This window comes from Orbicella franksi, chromosome 7 (genome assembly GCF_964199315.1).
Source record: "Orbicella franksi chromosome 7, jaOrbFran1.1, whole genome shotgun sequence".
NCBI classification, from domain to species: Eukaryota; Metazoa; Cnidaria; class Anthozoa; order Scleractinia; family Merulinidae; genus Orbicella; species Orbicella franksi.
In genome coordinates this window covers 9,507,899-9,534,723 of record NC_138151.1, presented here as the reverse complement: position 1 = coordinate 9,534,723, position 26,825 = coordinate 9,507,899, and the positions used below count along the sequence as shown (strand labels likewise).

The 26,825-nt window shown below is 39.5% G+C and overlaps 2 protein-coding genes across 2 annotated transcripts; one reads left to right on the top strand and one right to left on the bottom strand.

Annotated features, from left to right (window-relative positions):
- Positions 1 to 539: 539 nt before the first annotated feature.
- On the bottom strand, positions 540 to 26,825 carry LOC145491780 (uncharacterized). Its single transcript, XM_081471041.1, has 6 exons — positions 26,512 to 26,825; positions 24,966 to 25,116; positions 24,449 to 24,471; positions 3,972 to 4,106; positions 2,461 to 2,580; positions 540 to 1,893 (listed from the first exon to the last, which is right to left on the bottom strand). The coding sequence occupies exons 2-6, from the start codon at positions 25,098 to 25,100 to the stop codon at positions 1,872 to 1,874; spliced, it is 435 nt and encodes a 144-aa protein (XP_081327167.1). The 5' UTR covers positions 25,101 to 25,116; positions 26,512 to 26,825; the 3' UTR covers positions 540 to 1,871.
- LOC145491779 (uncharacterized) lies at positions 4,019 to 5,564 on the top strand. Its single transcript, XM_081471040.1, has 2 exons — positions 4,019 to 4,453; positions 4,828 to 5,564. The coding sequence occupies exon 2, from the start codon at positions 4,999 to 5,001 to the stop codon at positions 5,554 to 5,556; it is 558 nt and encodes a 185-aa protein (XP_081327166.1). The 5' UTR covers positions 4,019 to 4,453; positions 4,828 to 4,998; the 3' UTR covers positions 5,557 to 5,564.

Genomic DNA, 26,825 nt, shown 5'->3' with positions numbered 1-26,825 from the left:
AAATGGGTCACACTTGAAAAAGTGATTTACACTTACCAAAAGGGTCACAATTGTAAAAATTGGTCACACTTCGAAAAAAGGGTCACACTTGAGAAAATGGCTCACACTAGGAAAAAAGGGTCTCACTTGGAAAAATGGGTCACACTTGGAAAAATGGGTCACACTCGGAAAAATGGTCCACACTCGGAAAAAAAGGTCACACACGGAAAAAACAGTCACACTCGGAAAAAACGGTCACACTTGGAAAAATGGGTTACCCTTCGAAAAATTGGTCACACTTCGAAAATAAGGGTCACACTTCGAAAAAAAAGGGTCACACTTGGCAAAATGGGTCACACTTGGGAAAATGGGTCACACTTGGAAAAAACGGTGGCACTTGTAAAAATGGGAAAATATGGAAAACGGATCACACTTCAAAAAATGGGTCACACTTGCAAAAATGGGTCACAGTTGTAAACATTTTTCATACTAAAAAAGTGTTTTACACCTGGAAAGATGGGTCAGATTTGCAACAAGGAGTCATTATTGGAAAAAATAGGTCACACTTGGATAAAAATGTTTCACATTTGGAAACGTGGGTCACACTTGGAAAACTGGGTCACACTTGGAAAACTGGGTCACACTTGGAAAAACTGGTAACAATTCGAAAAACAGGTAACTCTTGGGAAAAAAGAGTCGCACTTGGAAAAAGAGGTCCCATTTGGAACAGTAGGTCACATTTGGAAAAAGGGTCACACTATAGCTTAGATAAATGGGTCACAGTTAGAAAAATGGGTCATTTTTGGAAAAATGGATCACACTTGAGAAAATGGGTCAAATTTTGAAAAATAGGTAACACTTGTAAAAATGGGTCACACTTACAAACATGGTTGTTTAAATCATGTTTAATGATGTTGTAATGAATGTGAGCTTCATTACAGTCAAACCTGTATATAACGGCCCTCTTTTAAGCGACAGTTTTCAAAGTTTCGATTTTTCGTAGGTCGCACTTGAAAAAAATGGTCACACTTAGAAAAAAGAATCACACTTGTGAAAATTGTTCAAACTTAATTGTAAAGTGTCAAAACATGGCTCACACGCGCCCACAAGCAATACCGCTAGCCATGATAACCACGAGAAAATCAATTCATAGGTTTTCTTTTCGTCCCTATATGGGTATGGGGCTCCGCTTGACGGCCGTTCGGGCCGCCGGAGCTCCGCTATGACAAAGAGATCATGTGTTATGTAAGAATTGGAACCTATTAGGGGAGAAAAAAGTTCAAGCCACGCACACAAAACAGGACCTTGGTACCTTTTAGGGCTTCTTTTCAAAACCTCCGACGAACACCCCCGTCTTTTTTATATGAACACCTACGAAAAATATTCTACTGGAAAGTGTCCTTCGCCATGTAGAGACTGAAGAAACTTCAAACTTAATTCCATAAGTAAAACTAGTTTCAAAAAAGGCCGCTATCAAAGTTTTTCACAGTCGGTTCATCCAAAACTTTGATTCGAACTTGCTTTGGGAAAGGGAAACAGTAAGACTCAAAACCCCCGCGTTTGACCGTTCCTCAACAGGTACAAGGCAATGACAAAAATTTGCACTAGCAATGGCGATGAGTACCAAGTCTCGCCTCCATGAGTTTCTCAGATGAACTGTTCGTAGAGGAAATGTAATACACAAGGAAAAAAGCAAGCATTTCTTAGCCCTTTAATTTTAATCCAGCCTGTTTAACATAACAGCAACAACTATTTCACAATCACCTGTGTAAAACGATCTCATGACATTTGAACCTAAATTCAACTTTAACCCTTCGCAATTGCTCGTTGTTCTTGAATAAATTGACAACGATTCTTTTCCCCAGATGACATATCATCGTGTTATAGAGTTACTAGGCAGCGATTAATGCCGAGCTAAGGAGAGAAGAAAAACCAAGAGAAATTAAGGCATGTTCATAAGTTATGATAATGAAACCTGACAAAGCTTGCTTGAAAGAATTCACGTTGCTGCTATTGGCAAGGTTCTAGATTGAGATGAAAGATCTTAGATTTTATTTTCTTTCGCGTGCATGATGGCTGAAACATTATAATCATTACCAGCGTTTCTTTCATATTTTCTGAACACAAATTAAACTCGTGTCCTTTGCAGATACATCCTTATATAATTAAAAGTAAAACAAAAAAGTTTAAAATAGTAAATCCTGGTTACAGTGGCTTAGATCGATAGGGAAAGAAACGGGAAATGCAGTACACTACTTAGAAATCGCAAATAGGGAATTAAAATAGTAGCGCTCGTGTCTGAAAAAAGCATGAATTAGATATTCCGCAAAAAAAAAAAAGACAAAAATAAAGCAACAAAATCAACCACAATAAGAACAAAACAGTTCTTAGAGATATCCCTTACGGGAAACCTCAGTTTTTCTTATTTGAGGCTAATTTATTTCATTATAAACACTTTTTAGGAGGATTCAGTAGTCATACCTATCGAACGGCCACGCGCTCGTGAGGTTCAACAAAGACGTTTCAGACGGCGAGAAAATGTCAGTGATGAACAGTGTAGACGATGAAGACGGTGTGAAATAGTCAATCACTGTGTAAAACCTAAAAACAAAACAGAGCAAACTGGATAAATGTAAAGTTCCTTACGTTCAATTGCAAAGGTTATAAATTGCGTGGAATTATAATTTAATAACCCCCTTAGCTTCAGGCAGATGTAATCCAGTTCGTTTTGGTGACTGCCGACGCAGCTTTAAATAAATTCTGAATTGATCGGTCTCAGTTGGAGTCTTGTTAAATTCCTGTGCTGTGTTCTTGCCACATGGTTAGGCCACATTATTGGCCGCATTATTTATTTTAATAGCGCCTCCTCTTGCCCAGGAGAAAATACGTTAAATGCAGCACGATTAAACTGACAATAGAAGCAATTCGACCAGGAGAATTAGCAGCACTTATGTCATGTTCTGGAAACCACGATAAGTTGCCCGAAGGCAGACTTACTTAGTAAGAGCAACTTGCTGTAACGATCACCTATACCTATGCCGGATAGAAAAATTCCATTTTCTCAGACTTTGTTAGGAAGAAGGTTTTTACTCACTTGTTTCAAAACTGTATCTTTGAGGTTGTTTGGATTTTTATTTTCTTGTCGGGAAGGCCTTACGTACTTTGCCTTGAAAAGAGCAAAACTCTACCCTAAAATTACACTTTTTGCGAAAGCTAGCAAACTAAAGTAATTAGCGGGGCTGGAAAAGCTAACCCATATTACTAAAATATCACCGTTAGATCCATATGTAATTTAAACTTGAATTTTTAGCAAATAAATAAGTTATACGCTTTGATGGTGCTGCGTCACGTCACTATTTAGGTCAATTTCGTGGACCAGAAAGCCAATCTGGTACATTTTCAATTGGAATAATTGATCTTAGACACCTAAAGACCATGTTACGGGAGAGTAGAGCCACGGTCAAACTTTTCTGGAACAATGTTGGAGATATTGATCATGGCGTGAAACGTCAAAATGCCAGGCAATTAGTTCAAGTGCCTAGTCTTTATGAAGCTCTCAATTTTTGGCTTTATTTACCCAATCGAGATTTGCGATAAAAACCAAAAGGGATAATTTTACATTACATTCTTTATTTTACATGTACTAGCGTTCGTATGCATTAGACATTCCGCAAAAAAAGGCAAAAATAAAGCAACAAAAACAACAGCAACAAAACAGCTCTTAGAGATATCCCTTACGGGAGACCTCAGTTATTCTTTTTTATATCGATGCATGACTCTACGGAACGCTAACTCTGCTTGAAGTCGCACTAGTTTGCTGAAGAATGCGAAATAAAACTAAACACATGGATTGGATGAATTTGGCCACAAATGTGGCGTGTTTAATTTATCCAGGACACTTAAATTATAGCAACACATCTACAGGATTTTTTTTTTTAGCTATAGGTTATTTTATTACGTTAAACTTTTGTAGGAGGATTCAGTATTCATACCCGTCGAACACGCTCATGGAGGTCGGCAGAGGCGTTTCATTTGGGAAAGTGTCAGTGATGAGCGACAGTGTAAACGATTCAGACAGCGTTGAAGCCAAACTGCTGATCATCGGAATGGCGATCCCTGAATAAGATCTAAAACAAAACAGAGCAAACTGGATAAATGTTAAAGTTCCTTAGCCCTAAGTGTAACGGTGAAATTTCCGCGCGAAATTATAAATTAAAAGCTTAGAGCCATTCCTTTTGGTGATATAGCGTCTTTCCTTTCCCGGAAGAGATTATTAAGGTGGTGGTCGCTTACTACAGTTTTCATACATTATAACAGCCCAACTTCTAGAACGACCGAGTACCTAAGGAGAGACTGGGCACTAGCAGGTTAAATCACATTTTTCTCAAAATCTACCAGGGTGACCCAACCTCAAAGTTTCAGGAATAAGCAATTGGCTCTGATGTAACATTCATGCAAAGTAAAACAAAAATCTGTAGGACAGATTTTTCGCAAACTGAGAAAATGTGATATCAAGAATAGCCCAAAAGCGGTCTTACAGATTTTTTTAAAATTTTTGCTCTAAAAGTGATTCACCCCTACAAATCAACTGTAAAAGTTTCATCGTAGGTTGTACGGTAAGTTCTCGAGCAATCCTCGATCAAAGACTGGCTTTTACAACCTTGGATGAGAATTGAACTGCGCATGCCCTTTATTTAAGCGCGCGCCCATGCGAAGCCGTCTATCGCGTCCGAGAAAGGTTAGAACTCTTTTACTTGTGTTTATCGAGCTTTTTTCACATATTTTTTTGGCCCTAGGCCTAAACACATGTTTGAAGGGACTTTGAAACTATTGCTACGTATACCGAAGTGATTTAACGCCTTTCGAGTGCTGAAGTGGTTTTCGTTTGTTCTTGGGGTTACTTGCGTCATTTTTGCACGCGCGATTAATACTGACGTCTGGCAAGCAATCATAGCGCGCGCTACTGAGTCTCCAAAAAACTGGAGTAGGCCACCTTAAGCAAATTAAATTTGAATATCAATGAAACATTACCTACCGTTCCACCAAATGATCCTCCTCCTGCATGAGGAGTTAACAAAGAAAAAATTAACGAGCTCAGAAGAAGAAGAAGAAGAAGAAGACGAGGTAGAAGAAGAAGGAGAAGAAGAAGAAGAAGAAGAAAAGAAGAAGAAGCAGAAGAAGAAGCAGAAGAAGAAGAAAAAGAAGAAGAAGAAGAAGAAGAAGGAGAAGAAGAGGAAGAAGGAGAAGAAGAAGAAGAAGAAGCAGAAGAAGAAGAAGAAGAAAAAGAAGAAGAAGGAGAAGAAGAAGAAGAAGAAGAAGAAGGAGAAGAAGAAGCAGAAGAAGAAGAAGAAAAAGAAGAAGAAGAAGAAGAAGAAGAGGAAGAAGGAGAAGAAGAAGAAGAAGAAGGAGAAGAAGAAGAAGCAGAAGAAGAAAAAGAAGAAGAAGAAGAAGAGGAAGAAGAAGAAGAAAAAGAGGAAGAAGAAGAAGAAGAGGATTGGTTTAAGTGGCAGTCTTTGTAAAAGCGATCCACTGCATTTTAGGTCGAGAAATAGTTTTCCCTTAAACTTTACCCATTAAACCACTTTGACTCTAAATAAATGCGTTTACGTTAGGTTTTGGAAATATTACGTCAACATAATTATTTTAGAGTTCACAAAAATCAAATTGCAAATGACCTTATTTTGTGCATGGTCGGGATGGAAAATTGCCGAAAAAGCAAAACAGGAACTGAACATAAGAGAGCCGTCGCAGCTTACCATTTCGGGCGCCACCTTCAAATTGTCCGTTTCCTGCAGCATGTCCAAGATGTCATCATCGACATCATCATTCTTGAGGCTGTAACCAGTTGACAAGCAAAGAAAAAGAAAAACGGTGACAATTCGAGCATCCATACTTGCTTGTAAATATCTGCAATTCACATTTTAGAAGAGACACAAATAAACAGACAAACAAACTAGTGATTATATTCTTAAGTGTAACAAAGTTGCAAACAAGTTTTAAGCGATGGCCTGATCGAAAGAGAGCTTAAGCAAACCACGACGGTGAAACCAACGAGAACGTCACCGAACAAAAGGTTTCACAAGCAGAGCAATGGTTCTGCAATGGTTCTGCGCGAGATGGCTAAATTTTCGTATCTTCTTTTGGAATCAAACGTTGTCATTGCATATTTAAAGAGAGCAAGTTTTTAGATTGATAGGCGTACTGAAGAGGTCTACGCGGTTGCGGCATCCCAACGTAAAATCCGGTTTTTACAACAAGTTGTCATCCTTGGCGTCGTCGTCGTCATTGCTAAAGCTCTCTGTTCTATGCGTAGTTGGTATAGTAAAACTTGGGCTTGACGAACCTTCCCGTGAAAAACTAACAATTACTGTCTGAAATTGAGGCGAACAATATGCCACCGAGTTTGGAGAGACATCGAAGAGTATAATTGTTTAAGTACAACAACAAACAGTGATCTCAAAAGCACGGCCAAGAAACAATCAAAAGTCCATATTAAAATGTTTTGCTGTGGGACTATTTACCCTAGTTCCTGTCAGTTGTGGCTGTGATAATGGTAAGTGTTCCTTTATTGTATTTTTTTTTCTCTTGTATTCTTGCCGATATAAAGAGTTTTCGCTAATATCATTGTCAGTTCGTAACACCTCTGCACAATCAAATTACTGTCGTTTCCTTTTTCCAGCTGCTATTCTCAATACCCACAACTTGTTAAAAACAAAAAAGAAAGAGAAAGAAATATGGGTATTCTCTCAAACAGCCGACCTTACGAACGGTACGCAACACACAGTTTAAAGTATGATTTTTACTGAATAATTTATCGACTATTGGGATACAGCGATATTTCACAGGGTATATTAATAATTCTTTCCTCCATGGACGTTTTTATGTGTTTACGGAAATTTGGAAATTAAAAAGGAAACTTTACGAAAATTTGAAAAAAGAGTGTTGGCGAAAATTGCAGAGAAATTTGTTGCAGCATTTGCCTAATATTTAATGAGTATAGTTTTGACCGATCATGATCTTCTTACGTAAGGAAAATAATTTTTTGTGCACCGTGCCAAACTAATACAAACTCGAGACAGAAACTGCCAAAGATTATGATAAAGAAATTAATCTGGTTAAGTCTTTTACCTTTAAATGTAGTTAAAAGATTCAGAATATACTCTTTAGGGTGCTCGGCGTTACACATTCGCAAATATGATAACCTGACGATCTGCGCGCGATAGGCTATTTACACGCGTCTGTCACACACTCTTTTCCTTGGAGCAAGTAACTGAGAAATCATTTACGTGCGTGATGTGAAACTTACCGTTCTTTCTCCAAATAGTTGGCTTGGTGCGTACTGCGGCTGGGGTGTGACTCAGGTAATAAATGAGGTTCCTGTACAGGTGAGGTGCATCTTATGGGGAGAAATAACTCAATGTATATTCAAGGCCTGCTGCATTCTTTCTTTCACATAACAACCAGACAGTTGCTCAGAAAGAAAGTAGTTTGGAGTCCAGCCAGCGTAGCTTACAAGCTTGTTATCCTGAAAATGTGTGCTTCAAGGCCATTATTTCTTTCCTTTTCCTTTTTCTTTTTTTCTTTTTTTTTTTATATTTCTAATACTAACAGTAGCACGTTTTTGTACGGACAAGAAAGGGACGAAGCTAAGCGCCTGTATGAATTCTGATTTTTCTGGGACAGCTTGAACTGTCTGTAACAGAGAATTGTCCCTGAGTTATGAATATGTCTATAAGGTTAGGTTCAACTGAGCTAAACCAAATCCACGAAAACGAAAAAGGTCTTGTTTTCCCGCCTGGCTGAGAATTCGCATGGTTAATTAAAAAGCAATAATCAATAACAACTTCAGACTTGGAAAGAAAAAATCAACTAACAACTTCGACCTCCCTTAGTTTTGTATATTTTAGAAAGCAGGGGCATGTTGTCGAGTACAGTTGGAGTGACATTGCCTGAAAAACCCATTTGGGCCCAAACTAATTGAATTAGTGTTTATTTTCTGTGCTTGTCTGACACATCCACAGGGAAATTTGTTTTGATACGGCACAAACATTGCAATTCTGTATAATTTCCAAACATGAATAAAGAATTCGAAATTCTGGTTGGTCGATAGGCTCGACTTACGACGATGACATTTCTCAGTTTGGTTACTAAGCTACTCCACCACCTAGTCAAGTAAACAAGCTAGGCGGATGGCCACTGCATGAAATATTTATTTATTCCAGAGACATCACTCCAAGTCCCAGGTATGGAACGCATAGGGAAGTTCAAAAATGACTACCATTGCCACAGGAGCAAGATCGTCCACGTAGTGCTAATGGGATTTGCCAGCCATGACAAACTATGGCAGATCGAGTGACCGAAATTCGTTTTTTCTCAGACTGGATAGAATCATTTTAGGTGATGACTATCCATGAACGAATCAATTTGCTTTATTTATTTTTCTTGTTTAATTGATGTATAAGTTGAATCACAATTGACCTATTATTAAACCTACACGGCCACATAGATGAATACTGACGATCAATTGCCTTTGTGTTTCCAATTGCTTCAGTCTGTTATTTGTAGTCCTCGATATTCACCTATGAAAAAATTCACCCCCGAAATTTGTACCGAGACAATTGGGAGTTTAAGTAACTATGACGGCGATGCTGTGGGCAACGTAGATTAAAAAGATGAATTTATATCTCACCTACGAATCTCGCGATACTCTAAAGGGGTTCAGTTTGTTTGTCTTTGTCTTTTTTTTAAATATTAAAAAAGCTGAAGTTCGAAAAATAAAAAACCAAAATCATCTGTCGTGGTTTCCGTTCTCCACACAACGCACAATTTCGTCATTTTATGTTCTTCAGTATTTTATAGAGGACGCAAAGAAATGTAGCAAGAGTTATAACGTATGTGTAGAGCCATTGTATTGCTCGTTGAATCTTTGTTTGGCGACATTTTCGTTGCCGTTGCCGTTGTGGTTTCCTTAAATTTCCTATTCGTTGAAGGCGACTTGAATATCGATGCGTATTTACCTAGCCCTCGATTTTGCTTTGGTGTATCTTCACCACGGTGGATAAGTTCCTCTACTTCGCCGTGGTGAATATTCACCTGTCAATTATTAATTTAGTGCATTAGAACAGATCAAAATAAGTACATAATTTATTTTTTGTTCTCCCTGTTCGTTCCGTTAACTCCCGTCTTCAAATTCTAACGGTTTTTATTACCATAATTTAGCCATTTACATACCCAGAACACGATGACGTCATTAAGCGTGATAAGTTGGTGGTCTTAGTTAATATATTACAGAATAAATTGCATCGCAACAAGGACAAACACAAATAACAATGATTGCTTGAGATACACTGGTCAACCCCAATGCTGGGGATAGTAGGTCTGCCTTTGCTTGCCTGCTCTATACCCACGCTGATTGGACAATAAATAATTTATTATCTTGTTCAAAAAAAAAAGAAGAACGTTTCATTTTAACTCACTGTGTTCGCACAGATTGAAATTATTTTCTAAACCGTTTTAGGAACTTGTTCAACACATCAAACACAATCAAATCTGGTTGGTAACTCAAGAGGAACCAATTTGAGCTTTATTACTGTATTCCATTAAGCATTATGTTATTAACACTTCCATTACTTTACTCCCACTGAAATAAGTTACACGATATTATATTCTTAGCCTTGACAATACAGTTATGTATGATCAAACCAAGCTTTATTACCATGAAAAGTAGAATACTTTGTCGCGTAATAATAGTGTTTATAACACATTGTAATATTAAAGTGATATTAAATCATACGTTGTCAAGGGCTCGAATTATCCTACCAAAATCGCCTTTCAGTGGCACAAGTCAAAAAATGAATTTTGCTTCTATTTTGCCATAGATAAGCCCTAGTAAGAATAGAAACGGATAGAAAATTTAAAAATTAAAAATTAAAAAATAAAATAAAATAAAACATAATAGAAAAAAATTGCATTGTGCATGCGACCTACATTTTATTTCTAAAACTTAACTCTATATTAGCTCTAAATAATCCTTTTTAAGCAAGTAAGAACTTCATTCTTTTGATAACAATGTAGGACGTGTTAGAATTTTATTGTAACTGGAATATTGTACTGTAAGTAATGTAAATATTTCGCATAACATATTGTAAGTATCCTTACTAACGGTACGTTCAGCAAGTAATGTAAGGACTTATTGTAATAGAGCATTGTATTGTTAGTAGTCTAAGTAGCCCGTATTGCAAGTAAATATATTTTTTGCAAGTAATGAGTTCAGTATTTTGTAAATTAAATGATACAGTTGATTGTCGAAGCCGAAGTGAACAGTGATGAAGATTTCCTACGACTTCGTCGCGGTATATATTCACCAATCTCCACTTCGCCTTCGGCCAATAACTATTAATTGTTTATTAGGTACGTTAGAACAGCTCAAAAAAGTACATATTTTACTTTTTATTCTCTATGTTCGGTCCGTTAACCCCTGCCATCAAATAATAACGGTTTTTCACAAATGTTCACTTCGCTTTCAGCGTTGAATTGCCAATTATTTCTTCGGTACGTCAGTGTTGTCTAAAAGAGTACATTTTATGCTTTATTTTCTTTGTTCGTTCAGCTTATCGCTTATTTTATTTTATTTTATTTTATTTACTTATTTTTTTTTTACAATTTGTATATGTAATCGCATGGGCCCAAGGGCAATTACGGATTAATTTCACGCGTATTTTCAAAGTTTTCACAAAGAGTAAAATTAATTCTCAATTGCCCGAGGGCACTTGCGATTACTTATTTATAACATAAAGGGCAAAATTCTGTACAAAGGAAAACTTAAAAACTTCATTAAAGAACAGGCTAGCAGTAGAACAGAGAAAGCCTACTATAATAGTAAGCAAAACGCAGCAAGTCCAATTCACTCAAAGCAATCTAAGTTTATTCACCTTTTGCGAGGCATGCAACGGCGTGAAACTACTTCATCGATCGATGAAAGAGGTAAACAAGTGTCCAAACGAGCTTTAATAACTTCTTGAATCCAAAACTCTCCTGTCCACCGCGAAATCTTAATGTACCAACAAAATTTACGCTGTCTTTTACGGCGATAAGGTGACCTGTGATACTAATAAGGCGACCCGATGCAAAACGAAGAAATTAACTTTGGCAGCCATGAGGTTCTGTAGCTCTATGCTTCGTACGACACCAGCCGTCCCCACTCAAACTTTTTTTCAGGCTGCGAATCGATGCATTTTTGGATAGAAAAAGACTGCGCTTTGCTGCATGTTAATTTTCTTTCACGCTAACATGAAATAACCCGTTTAGATCAAACTCAGAAGTGACGCGTTTCTGAAATTCCTTTTCAAAATCTGTTTGAACCTGTTAACCGGGAAATTAACTTAATGCAGGCGTGCTCAGCCAATCAGCATCAAGTAATCATGCTTTCTTGATTACCAAAAGTGCCTTCGTGATTAAGAAAAAATGCCCTCTGTCTCAGCCAATTAGGATTCAGCAATTTTATTCCTTATGTGACGAAGTCATGAAACCATTTCTACTTAACAATTAGACCCGTAGCCCTTGCGGGCTACGGGTCAATAGCCCACGAGGCGAAGCCGAACGGGCCATGGACCCGTGGCCCTTAAGGGCGAAGGGTCTAATTGTTTTAGTATCACCCAACTAGTCGGACAGAAAAGGCAATAATAAAGTTAGCAAATGCAAGTTGAAGAAATATTTATTTGGGAATAAAACGAAAGAAAACGTCACGCTCGATTGCGCCAATTTCGCTACTCGAGGACTATTACTAATAGTCCTCTAGTAGCGTAGCCAATCAAAATGCAGGATTTGCATTAGTCCACTAGTTGGGTGATACTAATGTATGTTAGTACTGCATGGGAAAATCTGCCATAAACGTAATAAGAGTGGAGAGGAAAAGATATGTATATTGCGACAGGCGAAGCTCAGGCCGATGCAAAGTAAGTCTCTCAGTAAACCTTAAAAAGATATACTTATATCTGCGATTCAGAGAAGCTGGTCTTTGATCCAGTAAATTCTTTGTTCTTCTTGTGGCTGTTTTTATCACGAGAGTAAAAGGAATTTTCGTGGAATCCAGTTTTATCGGTTTGGTTCAAAAACGCGCGCTGCGTAAAAGGTCCACAGCTGGAGCTTTTCTGGTACCTTTCAGGGTATTGAGTCGAACAAAATAATATATATATTTAGCCAAACCTAAAAGCGGAGCTCCTGGGCTGCGTTGTTCAAAGCCCGGTTAAGATAACCTAGGTTAAGAAAGAATTTTGATTTTACTTTTGCAACTTTGTAGTGAGGTTTTCCGTATATATTCTTTGGCCCTCTATTTTGAAATTGAATAATCTCAAAATATACAAAACAAAACATTTGTATTCAATAAATATTTATACTTCTGTTAAATTTTAATCCTGGATTAGCGTTAACCGGCTTCCGAGCAACCCGGCCCCGTTTACAACAAGTTAACCTAACTTGAACCCGCGATCCGATAGAAAAACCAGTTCTTGGACAGTGATCAACTTTAACAAGCACGTTACGTCGATGAGCTCTAAACGCGAGCCCGCGATATGGTCACATGATACTGGTCAGCGGATACCTTGTTTTGACAGGTATCAATTGACCATAACATGGATGTCCAATATCATAGAAGGCGGCTATAAATCAAGGCTGCATTTCTCTGTTAGCCTTTCGCTGGAGTATGGTCGCCAGCTGGCGCGCCCAGGAGCAATACCGCTAGCCATGATAACCATGAGAAAATCAATTCATAGGTTTCCTTCTCGTTCCTATATGGGTATGGGGCTCCGCTTGGCGGATTTTCAGGCCGCCGGAGCTCCGCTATGACAGGAGACCATGTGTTATGTAAGAATTGGAACCTATTAGGGGAGAAAGAAGTTCAAGCCACGCCCACAAAACAGGATGTTGGTACCTTTTAGGAGTTCTTTTCTAAAGTTCCGACGGATACCCCGGTCTTTTTTTATGTGGACACCTACCAAAACTATTCTACCGGAAAGTGTCCTTCGCCATGTAGAGACTTAAGAAAGTTCAGACTTAATTCGATAAGTAAAACTAGTTTCAAAAAAGGCCGCTATCAAAGTTGTTCGTAGTCGGTTTATCCAAAACTTTGATTCGAACTTGCTTTGGGAAATGGAAACGGTAAGACTCAAAACCCCCGCGTTTGGCCGTTCCTCAACAGGTACAAGGCAATGACAAAAATTTGCACTAGCAATGGGGATGAGTACCAAGTCTTGCCTCCATGAGTTTCCCAGATGAACTGTTCGTAGAAGGAATGTAATACACCAGACAAAAAGACAAAAAAGCAATCATTTCTTAGCCCTGTTTAATTTTAATCCAGTGTAACGTACGTACATTTTAAGTATAACAACAGTACCTATCCCACAATCACCTATGTAAAACGATCTCACGACATTTGAACCTAAATTCAACTTTAACCCTTCGCAATTGCTCGTTGTTCTCGAATAAATTGACAACGATTCTTTTCCCCAGATGACATATCATCGTGTTATAGAGTTACTAGGCAGCGATTGATGCCGAGCTAAGGAGAGAAGAAAAACAAACAGAAATTAAGACATGTTGATAAGTTATGATAATGAAACCTGACAAAGCTTGCTTGAAAGAATTCGCGTTGCTGCTATTGGCAAGGTTCTAGATTGAGATGAAAGGTCTTAAATTTTATTTTCTTTCGCGTGCATGATGGCTGAAACATTATATAATCATTACCGGCGTTTGCTTCAACTTAACTGGACAAAAATTAAACTCGTGTCCTTTGCAGTTACATTCTTAAAGGTAAAACAAAAAAGTTTAAAATAGTAAATCCTGCTTAAAGTTGCTTAGATCGATAGCCATGTAAACGGGAAATGCATTACAACTACTTAGAAATCGCAAATAGGGAATTAAAGTACTAGCGTTTGCGTCTCAAAAAAAAGAAAAGCACGCATCAGATATTCCGCAAAAACAAAAAACAAAAAACGAAAAAAAGGCAGAAAATAAAGCAACCAAAACAACCACAACAGAGATAATAGAGATATTCCTTACGGGAGACCTCAGTTTTTCTTATTTTAGGTTATTTTATTACATTATAAACACTTTTTAGGAGGATTCAGTATTCATACCTATCGACCGGCCACGCTCCCGGGGCTCAACAACGACGTTTCAGACGGCGAGGAAGTGACAGTGTACAGTGTAAACGATTCAAACGTTGTTGAATACTCATTGATCACTGTGTACTGTCTAAAAGCAAAACAGAGCAAACTGGATAAATGTAAAGTTCTTTACGTTCAATTGCAAAGGTTATAGATTGTGTGGAATTATAATTTAATAACCCCCCTAGCTTCAGGCAGATGTAATCCAGTTCCTTTTGGTGACTGCCGACGCAGCTTCTAATAAATTCTGAATTGATCGGTCCCAGTTCCTTGTTGAATTCCTGTGCTGTGTTCTTGCCACATGGTTAGGCCACATTATTGGCCGCATTATTTATTTTAATAGCGCCTCCCCTCACCCAGGAGAAAATACGTTAAACGCAGCACGATTAAATTGACAATAGAAGCAATTCAACCAGGAGAATTAACAGCACTTATGTCAAGTTCTGGAAACCACGATAAGTTGCCCGAAGGCAGACTTACTTAGGAAGAACAACTTGCTGTAACGATCACCTATACCTATGCAGGATAGAAAAGTTCGATTTTCTCAAACTTTTTCAGGAAAAAGGTTTTCACTTACTTGTTTCAAAATTGTATCTTCAAGGGTGTTTGGATTTTTATTTTCTTGTCGAGAAGGCCTTACGTACTTTGCCTTGAAAAGAGCAAAACTCTACCCTAAAATTACACTTTTTACGAACGCTAGCAAGCCAAAGTAATTTAGCGTTGCTGGAAAAGCTAACCCATATTACTAAAATGTCACCACTAGATGTAATTTAAACCTAGGTTTTTAGCAAATTTTCAAAGTTAAACGCTTTGATGGTGTTGCGTCACGTCAAAATTTAGGTCAATTTCGTGCACCAGAAAGCGAATCTGATACATGTTCAATTGGAATAACTGATCTTAGAAACCTAAAGACTATTTTACGGCAGAGTAGAGCCACGGTCAAACTTTTCTGGAACAATGTTGGAGATAATGATCACGGCGTGAAACGTCAAAATGCCCGGTAATTAGCTCAAGTGCATAGTCTTTCAGAAGCTCTCAATTTTTTCGCTTTATTTACCCAATCGAGATTTGCAATAAAAACAGAAAGGGATACTTTCACATTATATTTTACATTTTACATTTTACATTCTTAAAAGTATAACAACAAAGTTTAAAATAGTAACTCCTGGTTAGAGTGGCTTAGATCGATAGGGAAATAAACGGGAAATGCAGTACAACTACTTAGATATCGAAAATAGGAAATTAAAGTACTAGCGTTCGTGTCTGAGAAAAAACAAGCATGCATCAGATATTCCGCAAAAAAAGACAAAAATAAGGCAACAACAACAACAACAATAACGAAACAGCTCTTAGAGATATCCATCACTGGAGACCCCAGTTGTTCTTTTTTTAGGTTATTTTATTACATTAAACTTTTCTAGGAGGATTCAATATTCATATCAGGAGCCATAATCGGGGACGGAGACCGTAAGCGCGCGACATTTCTAGTATTGGGGCTGTCCCTATGATATGGGACAATTTTTCTATTTTTAAGACAAATCGCGTCATCCCGTGCGGCACACGCGCGTACATGCTACGAGGATTTTTGCAGATGTAGCGCGGAGAAATGGCGTCCGAAATTCCCGAAATGTTTGATGCTTTTGGCCCACAACTCATTACTTTCATGTCTGTTAAAATTTTGCTTCAGTGTTTTCGTCGTAAGCTGCTCCAGTTTGAGTGAAGTAAAACAGTGTCAAATTTAGTTATGTGCCGCTTTGTATCAGCGACCTAGTTGTGTTCCGCAGCTTCTTTTACAAGAGCTCTACATTACTCCACTCTAAGTTTCACATATGTTGAAGATTGACAGCTTTTCCAAAACACAGCAAAAAAACTAGTTGGATATATTTGAATATAGCAGCGTTTCAGGACTTCAAAGTTTCCCTCCTCTTGCCACACGCTTGCGAGGATTTCACCAGAGTCTATCTCGGCCGAACAGTGAAAAAAAAAAAAAATAATCCCAAGTTTGAGTTTCGCCTGAATTGTAAGTAACGCTTGATGTTTTATCAAGGCCCAATTAGTCCATCAGCTGAGGGGGTTGCATGGCTCACTTAAGGGGAACAAACAAAACTTGCATAATCTTAATCTTTGACTATTAAGCATCATAAAAATGTATGATAGCAAGTATAGAACGGTAGCTTTCATTTTGTAAATCGAATTTTAAATTTGCCCCTCAAAACCTCCGTTTGGTCGCCATCTTGGATTTCTAAAAACACCTTTAAAATTGTTTTTCTTTCTTAAATGCGCAGTTTCTTTGCCAAGACGTATATTTGTGATAATTCGTATCAGAGATATTATTTCAGCCTTCTTTACGGTTATTTTGGCTATGATGATGTCATAAATGACGTCACATTGACTGCCATTTTGTTTTCTATATATGTGAAATAACTGAAATTACCATTAAGGCTTCTGCATCACAGTGCTACAAAAACGTGCTTAGAGCCATTGCCAACGTCTTTTTCCACATTTAGTTTAGTGTACTACGCCATGAATCAATGAAGCACAAATCAGAGTAGATAACTAGGTCCACACTTCAGTCTAGAGCTCTCTGAATACGAAAGTGCGACGTTTGTATAACGTCCTGCTTCAAGGTTGTTACTTGCATGTGGGATCTATAACATAGAGATACGTTCAAGTCATGTACTGCTTTTGCCTCTCGAACATCGTATTTCGCAATAGAAGGCTCCTACGTTCCTTAGTTGCAGAAAGCGTTATACAACATGTGATCTTGCTGTATAGAGCCTGAAGAAAGACACAGCAAAATGTAAAACTATCCTCGTGTTCACTATTCCAGTAACCTACATTCTTGAACGTATTTACCCGTATCAATCCTCTACATCTTCAGAGTCACTATCCTCACTGAACGCCATCATCAGTCACCATACTCTCACGCTGGACACTGCACATATCAGTGCACTTCAGACCCGCCTTCGAGCAGCTGTAGTTGTCGACCGTGCATGCTCTCTTGCACGTACAGGAGAGTAGTTCCAGCACCTCATCTGGAGCCGGCTTAGATCCAAGCCACACAAATTCCACGACATTTGAGATGTTGTCTACTTCCCAGCCGTGCCCACCAGGGGGGGGGAATTCCGGAAGGGGAACAATGGCTCTTCTCCAAATTGCTGCTTGATAATTTGCTCTTGTTACTTGAAGTCGTAAAGATGACTGGTACGGCGGCAAAGCCTCTGGCTCAATCTTCCCGCCTTTGGCACAGTGGACACCATAGCGCAGCACATCTACACTTTGGCACTTCTTCCCGTAAATCTGACACACGAGGGCCTCCGTATCTTTAAAGGTATCCTCAGATACTTCCCACTCCTCCCCAATACTTCCCATAGCTCGGACGTACTTTTCACTGCGTTGAAGAAGCTGGACTGCTTTCCACTTCCCTTTCGAAGAGAAGGCAGAGATGGTATCACAGCCTGTGATCGCTTGTACACCGATAAGGGCTTTCATGAAGCAGTTTTTGTCAATGCCTGGGTGGAGTTGCATCTCGAAGCTGTTCACGACTAACGAAAGGTCTATTATTCTGGTCTTTGACCCTCTTCCCTTCTTCATGTAGCACTTTGTAAGGCTTGGGCTATGAGCAAGAAGTAGGACAAGGACATCAGCGTCATCAGAGTGGAATGACACACGTACCTCCCGTGTGCCGAGCATGGAGAACCATAGGCGTATCTGCCTCTTCGTGATTACATTGTAACTCTGGAACAGGTTCGCATGTGGCTGCGTCTACTCTCCAGCACTGGTCTTCGGTCGTCACGTACATGGTGCGGTTGCCGAGCCTGCCTCTAAATGCTTCTGTCTTCCATTGTGACACAAGGAATTTGACAATCTCTGGCTTGTTTGCGGTGACACTGAGCAGCTTGTTCCATGACTTTGCCGTATAAGCAGGAAGTATGTTCTTGTAGTGTACACCGTCAGACGTAGACACTCTTTTAAACCTTTCGACATTCTTGATCGATACATCGCGATACACGTCGAACACTACGTCTACGCGCCTGCTGCCAGTGCTCGTTACCACCTCAAACACTCTCTCAGTGACCACAAGGAACGTAGCTCCAGAGGGGATCTTCAATTTCTGTAGGACTGCCATTCCATCAAAATTACTGGTTGCGTTCTCTAGGTATTTTTCGGTGACTGTAATGCGTCGCTCTAGCTGTTGGGAACGTTTACCTTTGCTTGTCTTTCACGGAAGCCCATAAGGATCAGCAAGAGACCAAGGAAGAGGACCAAGAGGATAGGTAAAAACAACTTTCATGTCAATCTGACGAAACTCTCCGAGAAGTGCCATCCGGGCAAACACATCACGATCTATACGGAGAGGAAGTACTAGATCCTTGTTGCGAACCTTACGCACGACCTTCAGATCTTTAAAGGACTTCAGCTTGGCTTTCTTTAATGTATCAAACTAATCTGAAGTGGGATTGGATGAGCAACGGTTCACTACAAAGTCATTCGCTGCCTGCAGTAAGTCGTCACTTACTTCTGTTGTCGCTTCGATGCCCGTGGACAAGCTCGTAAACACTGCGTCTTCTTTCCATGGATTGGTAAATACATCCTCGAGTAGATCCACCAGCTTTCCTACAGCTTTGAGGTCTTCTTTAATGCGTGCTGAAGCCAACTCCTTATGGATGTAGGTCTGGAATAGAGTAACAGACAGATGCTCACGAAGAAGCTTCCTGTACACACCACGCCTTGTGTCATTGAGCACCCATCTCGGAGTCGCAGCAAAATTAGCACTAAACCCGAAATAACCTCCTCCTGCTTTGCAGTCGCGATTAATGGTGTTCTCAATGGTTTTGTCAGCTTCGTTTCGTCCGAAAGGATTACGGTCCCCCATCTGAACGGAAAAATGACCTTTGTTGAAGGCCGTGTATACCTCCGGCATTCTGACTGACAAATGGCGCATGTCGTCCAGGAATGGGATGAGGTAGCGCGCGTAGTTTTGGCGATCATACGCAAACGCCCATGGTATCACCTCTTCGATGCATGACAAATATAACTCCCAGCTCGCACAGCTCTAAGTACGAGAGCCAGAACCTCCCTAAGAATGAACCTTTCTCCTTCATTCCCTGTACATAGACATGGAACGGATCTCCAAACCCGCGGAAATCATGGCTGTTCAACACTCGCTCAAACTCTTCTTGGTTGGGGTCTAGTTTCAGTTGTTCCAAGTTCACGGCTGGAAACGACTGGAATGAAGACTCAAATTCTTTCAAGAGCAATCTCATGAGGGCTTAACTTCATACACACATTTATGAAGACGCACAGCTCGATTGTACTGTTTTCCATTTAGAGCCTTATCCACAGAACCCTCTGCCACAACATCGCTCTTGACAGCTAGCTCTCTAAGCCCTGCATCCCCGAATCGGCTTCCAATTACTCCTACGAGCATTAAAAACAAATGAAAACCTCCCATCATTATGACTAGGCCAACAAATAGCTCTTTGCGTTTCCAGTAAACCTCCATGGCCTTGGCATAAAAAGCCTGATCAAAAACCCAAACAACAGCGTTCAGCTGCATCCGATCTTTTATCTCACACCCTCGAGACAGAACCTCGTACGCGGTCTTCAGGTCAGTGGCAGGAGAGTCTATAGTGTCCAAATATCTAATTGTGCCCTCCACAACCACAACACGATCGCGGACTTTAATGCTGAACCCAGTCCATCCAGGCACAAGTAGTAATGGGTGTGTTTCGAGCTTTCTTACCTCGAGCCACACGAGGTAGCGCAATGTCAGCTCCTTTGCTTTCTCACTGTAAGAAGAACTTACTCCAAGGTTTTGAACGTGCGGCAGTTCCCCTGGCCCCACCTTTTTTTCCGCCGTAGTACTCGGGGATCTCTTTAGTCACAACAGTCGCTGGCAAGGATCTCCCGCATTTCTTCGCCACTAGTGGTGCGTAGTCTTGGTCATCTGACTCGTCTCCGCTCTCTCTCTCTCAATTCTCTCCGTGACGAGGATAGAGTTCACGCGATGGGACGTTCCAGACCCGCTCAATGTGCACTCTAAGTTGTCAATGTTATCGGCCACCATTAGGGTGACAGTGGACTTGCACTCCTCCTGCGTTACACTGGCCGGAAGGACGACTCGGTTTTCTCGTTGTTTATCGATAACGTCTCACATACACATACTCGGTCTCAATCTCTTCTACCAGGTCATAACTTACGCCGTGGCCGTACTTGTTGATAAGCTTCACAACCTCTATGTTGTTACACAGAGCCTTTACAACAGAAGGAAACAACACGCTTTTTGGAGTTTCCACAGCCCCATTCGTAACACGAAAAACAATATCTTGTCCGAAATATTCTTTCAGCCTTATTGTTTTTTCTGTTTTACTGCTCTCACTGTCGAGCGACTTCCCAGAAATAAGCACAGTCAAAAATACATCAAGTAGATATGGAATATAGTCATTAGCTCTACTTGGTTTCACATCGTCCTCTTTAGGCGGCCAAGACATCTGCGGCTCAAGATCTTTTATTTTATTGTTAATTAATCGTGTAGTCTTTACACATTCTTTTCGTTGTCATCCCTGCTACCTTTAAGTGACTCTAGCTCGGTTTTGAGCTCAAAGAAATCCAGGACGACTTTGTTCATGGCTAATGAGTTTGGATACATTAAAACCTTATTATACTGGTAAGTGATGAAATTAATTTCTGGAAACTTGGTTGACAGCTTTCGCATGAGGTTCTTTTTGTGTGATTCTGAGACAGTTGCCCCTAGTTCACTAGCTTTGTTCAGAAACAGTTCTTTCACAACTTTATTCTCGATTATGTCAGGGTAGGCAATCAAATCTTCGCACAAACAGTACACAGCTTCATAAACAGGCTGTAATGGACAATCTGTTTCATTCAACCTTTGACCTTCGTTTGCATTGGACTAAATTATTCTTACAAAACTTTTGTAGCAGGAGGCGTGGTACTTCGCTTCGCTAGAAACGAGATCTTTTGCACAAATCCCAATCACATCCTGAGCTACTTCACTCATATCAGTGTTTTGTTGTACATGAAGAGAGGCACATGCTCTTACCGTCTCGTCGGCGCGAAATTCCTGCACACTGTGAAGCTTCTCTCCGGTCTTTGTGTTTGGCTTGTACTTTGACTTTTTACAAAACAAACATTGATAAGGCAGAATCGCTGAGTTTGGCTGATTTCCATCTCTGGGGCTTCTTCTAGGTGCAGTCCCAGTTGCTGCATCATCAGATGGCTTGTTGTTGGTCTGCAAATCTCTCTTGTTGGTGAACTCAGCTCGCCAATTGCGATGATATTTGATGGTACTTCCGGCAAATTCGCTTTCTGTTGAAGCCTCCAAAATCGGTTTGTGGTTCCGAATAACGGCAGCACGATATAAGGTTGTACAGGCAGAAATATCTTTGCACTGAGCTAGCTTTGAACCCGAACGACCGCATATAATGCATTCTTCCGCCATTGATCAAGGTGCAAAGGAAACACATTTGCACCGTCTCACAGGCATTCAATGGGTTTTCCTCCCCACGTGTTTGGGAACTGGGGTTTGAAGTAGGAAACAAGCAAATGTCTTTTTTTTTGCGGGGGGGGGGGGGGGGGCTTTATTCAAAAATCCTGCCATGTATAAATATATTTTATCATTACTTGCTCTGTTCTGCAATAATTTTCAAAACAATTTTGTTTTTCATATGATTCTAAGTGCAACCTGGCCATATTGCCACCACCAATCAGGCATTGTGACGTCACATATGACGTCATACACTTAAAGTTCCAGCACTAGAATAAAGGAATATCATGTTTGTAGTTACCATACGTTTTGAATTTGCTTTGATACCCGATTTGTGCACGTTAAAAGAAAACAAGCAGCTTTGTTGTCCTCCCTTAAAATCAAAGATGGCGGCAAAACAAAGGTATGAGAGGCAAATTTTAAAATTGGATTTACAAATTGAAAGCTACCATTCTATCCTTGCTATCATACATTTTTATGATGCTTAATAGTCAAAGATTAAGATAAGACATGTTTCGGCTGTTCCTCTCAAGAGAGCCATAAACCCAAATTTTGGGCTCTCAGCTGATGGACTAAATAAGTGACAATAAAGTTTATGTCTGTAGATGCTGCTCAGTTTTGTTTGTGTACAAATCCAATAAATTGACTGTTGTCGATGAATAAGAGAGCCCGCCCATGCGTGTTTTGTACAGTCAGTAAAACATGACAAATTGGACTACCCCACTTTCGTGTGAAAACGTACATCGAACTCATGTATCTCTGGTTTTTAAATATGTTTAAGGTTGATAAATGTTTGAGAACATATTAAAAGCTTCGCTGAAAATATGTGAATACAGCAGAAATAATCAGCTTTCTTTAATCAACTCGAATAGTCACGGTACTCGAATAAAGATTTCGATTTTGTTGGTTGAGTTATCAAAACTCCTTGTCTATTTTATTTTTGCAGTGTAAGATTTCACTATGTTAAAGAAACACTCATGATGTTAGTAGCCTTTTGGCGTTGGTGAAAATTGTTGCAGCGTCTCGGCACAAACGACAGCGAAAGAAATCTTTGTCAAGATTTGTTGACAATTGAAAACACCGACTCGGACTTGAAAGTGCACGCGCTGCACTATGCAAATGAGCTACTTGTACACGTCAGACTTTCCTTTCAAAAACTTTTGCAAACTCGCCAAACAAACAGAAACAATAAGAAACTATTAAAACAGGGTTTGGTTATGATTAAGCATTGTTTGGGAAACTCACAAATTAACTCGATACCAGATCGGCTAGAGTAAAGAGTTTCCTTACATAACTTTTCTTTATAGAACAAGCGCGAAAGCTTACGAGTACAACTAGCGCGAGCATTCATTCACAACGCGAAATCGAAGTCATGTTTTCGACCCTGAAAAACTCACCTTTTCCATTAACTCAGAGCATAAAACTACATATAAAAGCCCTGGTTCTTATTTCCTGCCTTATTCCTTGCCATTGCTGTGAAAAATCTGCAAGGGAATCTCGCAACTCTTACCATTTGATCACGCAACGTGACAACATCCGCGCGAGAGCCCCCGACATGTGCGTGAATCCGCGCGGATATATGACGTCAGGATGGCGCAATTTGTTTTAAAAATAGAAAAATTGTACCATATCATAGGTGCGCGCGGATCCCAAGACTTACGGTGTCCGTTCCCGATTATGGCTCCTGTTCATACCCATCGACCACGCTAGTAGGGATCGGCAAAGACATTTCATTCGGGAAAGAGTGTAACGATGATAACGATTCAGACGGCGATAAAGCCAAACTGAAACAAAAACAGAGCAAACTGAAAAAATGTCAAAGTTCCTAACTAAAAGTGTAACGGTGAAATGTCCGCCCGAAATTATAAATTAAGAACCCGCTATAGCTTACAGCCATTCCTTTTGGTGATATAGCGCCTTTCTTTACCCGGAAGTGGTGGCTTACTACAGTTTTGATAGATTATAACAGCCCAACTCCTAACTCTTTTGAAAAATGCTCCAAGATGATTTTTCTTTCTCTATTTACTGTTTTCTTAATTCTTTTACCATTCTATGGGAAATTTGAACAATTAAACGTCAACAAATGATCAAAATGAACGACCGAGTACCTAAGGAGAGACTGGGCACTAGCAGGTTAAATCACGTTTTTCTCAAAATCTATCAGGATGACCCAACCTCAAAATTTCAGGAATAAATAATTTGCTCTGATGTAACATTCATGCAAAGTAAAACAAAAATCTGTAGGACAGATTTTTCGCAAACGGAGAAAATGTGAAATCAAGAATAGCTCAAAATCGGTCTTACAGATTTTTCAAAATCTTGGCTCTAAACGTGATTCACCCCTACAAATCAACTGTAAAAGTTTCATCGTGGGTTGTACAGTAAGTTTTCGAGCAATCCTCCATCAAAGACTGGCTTTTACAACCTTGGAGGAGAATTGAATTGCGCATGCCCTTTATTTAAGCGCGCGCTCATGCGAAGCCCTCTATCGAGTCCGAGAAAGGTTAGAACTCTTTTACTTGTGTTTATCGAGCTTTTTTGACATATTTTTTTGGCCCTAGGCCTAAACACATGTTTGAAGGGACTTTGAAACTATTGCTACGTATACCGAAGTGATTTAACGCCTTTTAAGTGCTGAAGTGGTTTTCGTTTGTTCTTGGGGTTACTTGCGTCATTTTTGCGCGTGCGATTAATACTGACGTCTGGCAAGCAATCATAGCGCGCGCTACTGAGTCTCCAAAAAACTGGAGTAGGCCACCTTAAGCAAATTAAATTTGAATATCAATGAAACATTACCTACCGTTCCACCAAATGATCCTCCTCCTGCATGAGGAGTTAACAAAGAAAAAATTAACGAGCTCAGAAGAAGAAGAAGAAGAAGACGAGGTAGAAGAAGAAGGAGAAGAAGAAGGAGAAGGAGAAGCAGAAGAAGAAGAAGAAGAGGAAGAAGATGAAGGAAGAAGAAAAAGAAGACGAGGTAGAAGAAGAAGAAGAAAAAGAAGAAAAAGAAGAAGAGGAAGAAGAAGAAACAGAGGAAGAAGAAGAAGAAGAGGATTGGTTTAAGTGGCAGTCTTTGTAAAAGCGATCCACTGCATTTTAGGTCGAGAAATAGTTTTCCCTTAAACTTTACCCATTAAACCACTTTGACTCTAAATAAATGCATTTACTTTAGGTTTTGGAAATATTACGTCAACATAATTATTTTAGAGTTCACAAAAATCAAAATTGCAAATGACCTTATTTTGTGCATGGCCGGGATGGAAAATTGCCGAAAAAGCAAAACAGGAACCGAACATAAGAGAGCCGTCGCAGCTTACCATTTCGGGCGCCTCCTTCAAATTGTCCGTTTCCTGCAGCATGTCCAAGATGTCATCATCGACATCATCATTCTTGAGGCTGTAACCAGTTGACAAGCAAAGAAAAAGAAAAACGGCGACAATTCGAGCATCCATACTTGCTTGTAAATATCTGCAATTCACATTTTAGAACAGACACAAATAAACAAACAAACAAACTAGTGATTATATTCTTAAGTGTAGCAAAGTTGCAAACAAGTTTTAAGCAATGGCCTGATCGAAAGAGAGCTTAATTAAGCAAACCACGACGGTGAACGAGAACGTCACCGAACAAAAGGTTTCACAAGCAGAGCAATGGTTCTGCAATGGTTCTGCGCGAAATGGCTAATTTTTCGTATCTTCTTTTGGAATCAAACGTTGTCATTGCATATTTAAAGAGAGCAAGTTTTTAGATTGATAGGCGTACTGAAGAGGTCTACACGGTTGCGGCATCCCAACGTAAAATCCGTTTTTTACAAGTTGTCATCCTTGGCGTTATCGTCGTCATTGCTAAAGCTCTCTGTTCTATGCGTAGTTGGTATAGTAAAACTTGGGCTTGACGAACCTTCCCGTAAAAAACTAATAATTACTGTCTGAAATTGAGGCGAATAATATGCCACCGAGTTTGGAGAGACATCGAAGAGTATAATTGTTTAAGTATCAACAACAAACAGTGATCTCAAAAGCACGGCCAAGAAACAATCAAAAGTCCATATTAAAATGTTTTGCTGTGGGACTATTTGCCCTAGTTCCTGTCAGTTGTGGCTGTGATAATGCTTAGTGTTGCTTTATTGTATTTTTTTTTCTCTTGCATTCTTGCCGATATAGAGAGTTTTCGCTAATATCATTGTCAGTTCGTAACACCTCTGCACAATCAAATTACTGTCGTTTCCTTTTTCCAGCTGCTATTCCCAATACCCACAACTTGTTAAAAACAAAAGAAAAGAGAAAGAAATATGGGTATTCTCTCAAACAGCCGACCTTAAATACGATACGCAACACACAGTTTAAAGTATGATTTTTACTGAATAATTTATCGACTATTGGGATACAGCGATATTTCACAGGGTATATTAATAATTCTTTCCTCCATGGACGTTTTTATGTGTTTACGGAAATTTGGAAATTAAAAAGGAAACTTTACGAAAATTTGAAAAAAGAGTGTTGGCGAAAATTGCAGAGAAATTTGCTTCAGCATTTGTCTAATATTTAATGAGTATAGTTTTGACCGATCATGATCTTCTTACGTAAGGAAAATAATTTTTTGTGCACCGTGCCAAACTAATACAAACTCGAGACAGAAACTGCCAAAGATTATGATAAAGAAATTAATCTGGTTAAGTCTTCTACCTTTAAATGTAGTTAAAAGATTCAGAATATACTCTTTAGGGTGCTCGGCGTTACACATTCGCAAATATGATAACCTGATCATCTGCGCGCGATAGGCTATTTACACGCGTCTGTCACACACTCTTTTCCTTGGAGCAAGTAACTGAGAAATCATTTACGTGCGTGATGTAAAACTTACCGTTCTTTCTCCAAATAGTTGGCTTGGTGCGTACTGCGGCTGGGGTGTAACTCAGGTAATAAATGAGGTTCCTGTACGGGTGATGTGCATCTTATGGGGAGAAATAACTCATTGTATATTCAATGCGTGCTGCATTCTTTCTTTCACATAACAACCAGACAGTTGCTCAGAAAGAAAGTAGTTTGGAGTCCAGCCAGCGTAGCTTATAAGCTTGTTATCCTGAAAATGTGTGCTTCAAGGCCATTATTTCTTTCCTTTTTTTTTCTTTTTATATTTCTAATACTAACAGTAGCACGCTTTTGTACGGACAAGAA

Coding starts and splice junctions, on each gene's coding strand:
- LOC145491779 (XM_081471040.1), top strand. CDS start 4,999: ATGAAACATTACCTACCGTTCCACCAAATGATCCTCCTCCTGCATGAG.
- LOC145491780 (XM_081471041.1), bottom strand. CDS start 25,100: ATGGATGCTCGAATTGTCGCCGTTTTTCTTTTTCTTTGCTTGTCAACT. Junction 4,107..24,448: donor GAGGATCATTTGGTGGAACG/GTAGGTAATGTT, acceptor GTTTTGTTTTAG/ATCTTATTCAGGGATCGCCA. Junction 1,894..2,460: donor AGCGCGTGGCCGTTCGATAG/GTATGACTACTG, acceptor TTCTCTCCTTAG/CTCGGCATTAATCGCTGCCT.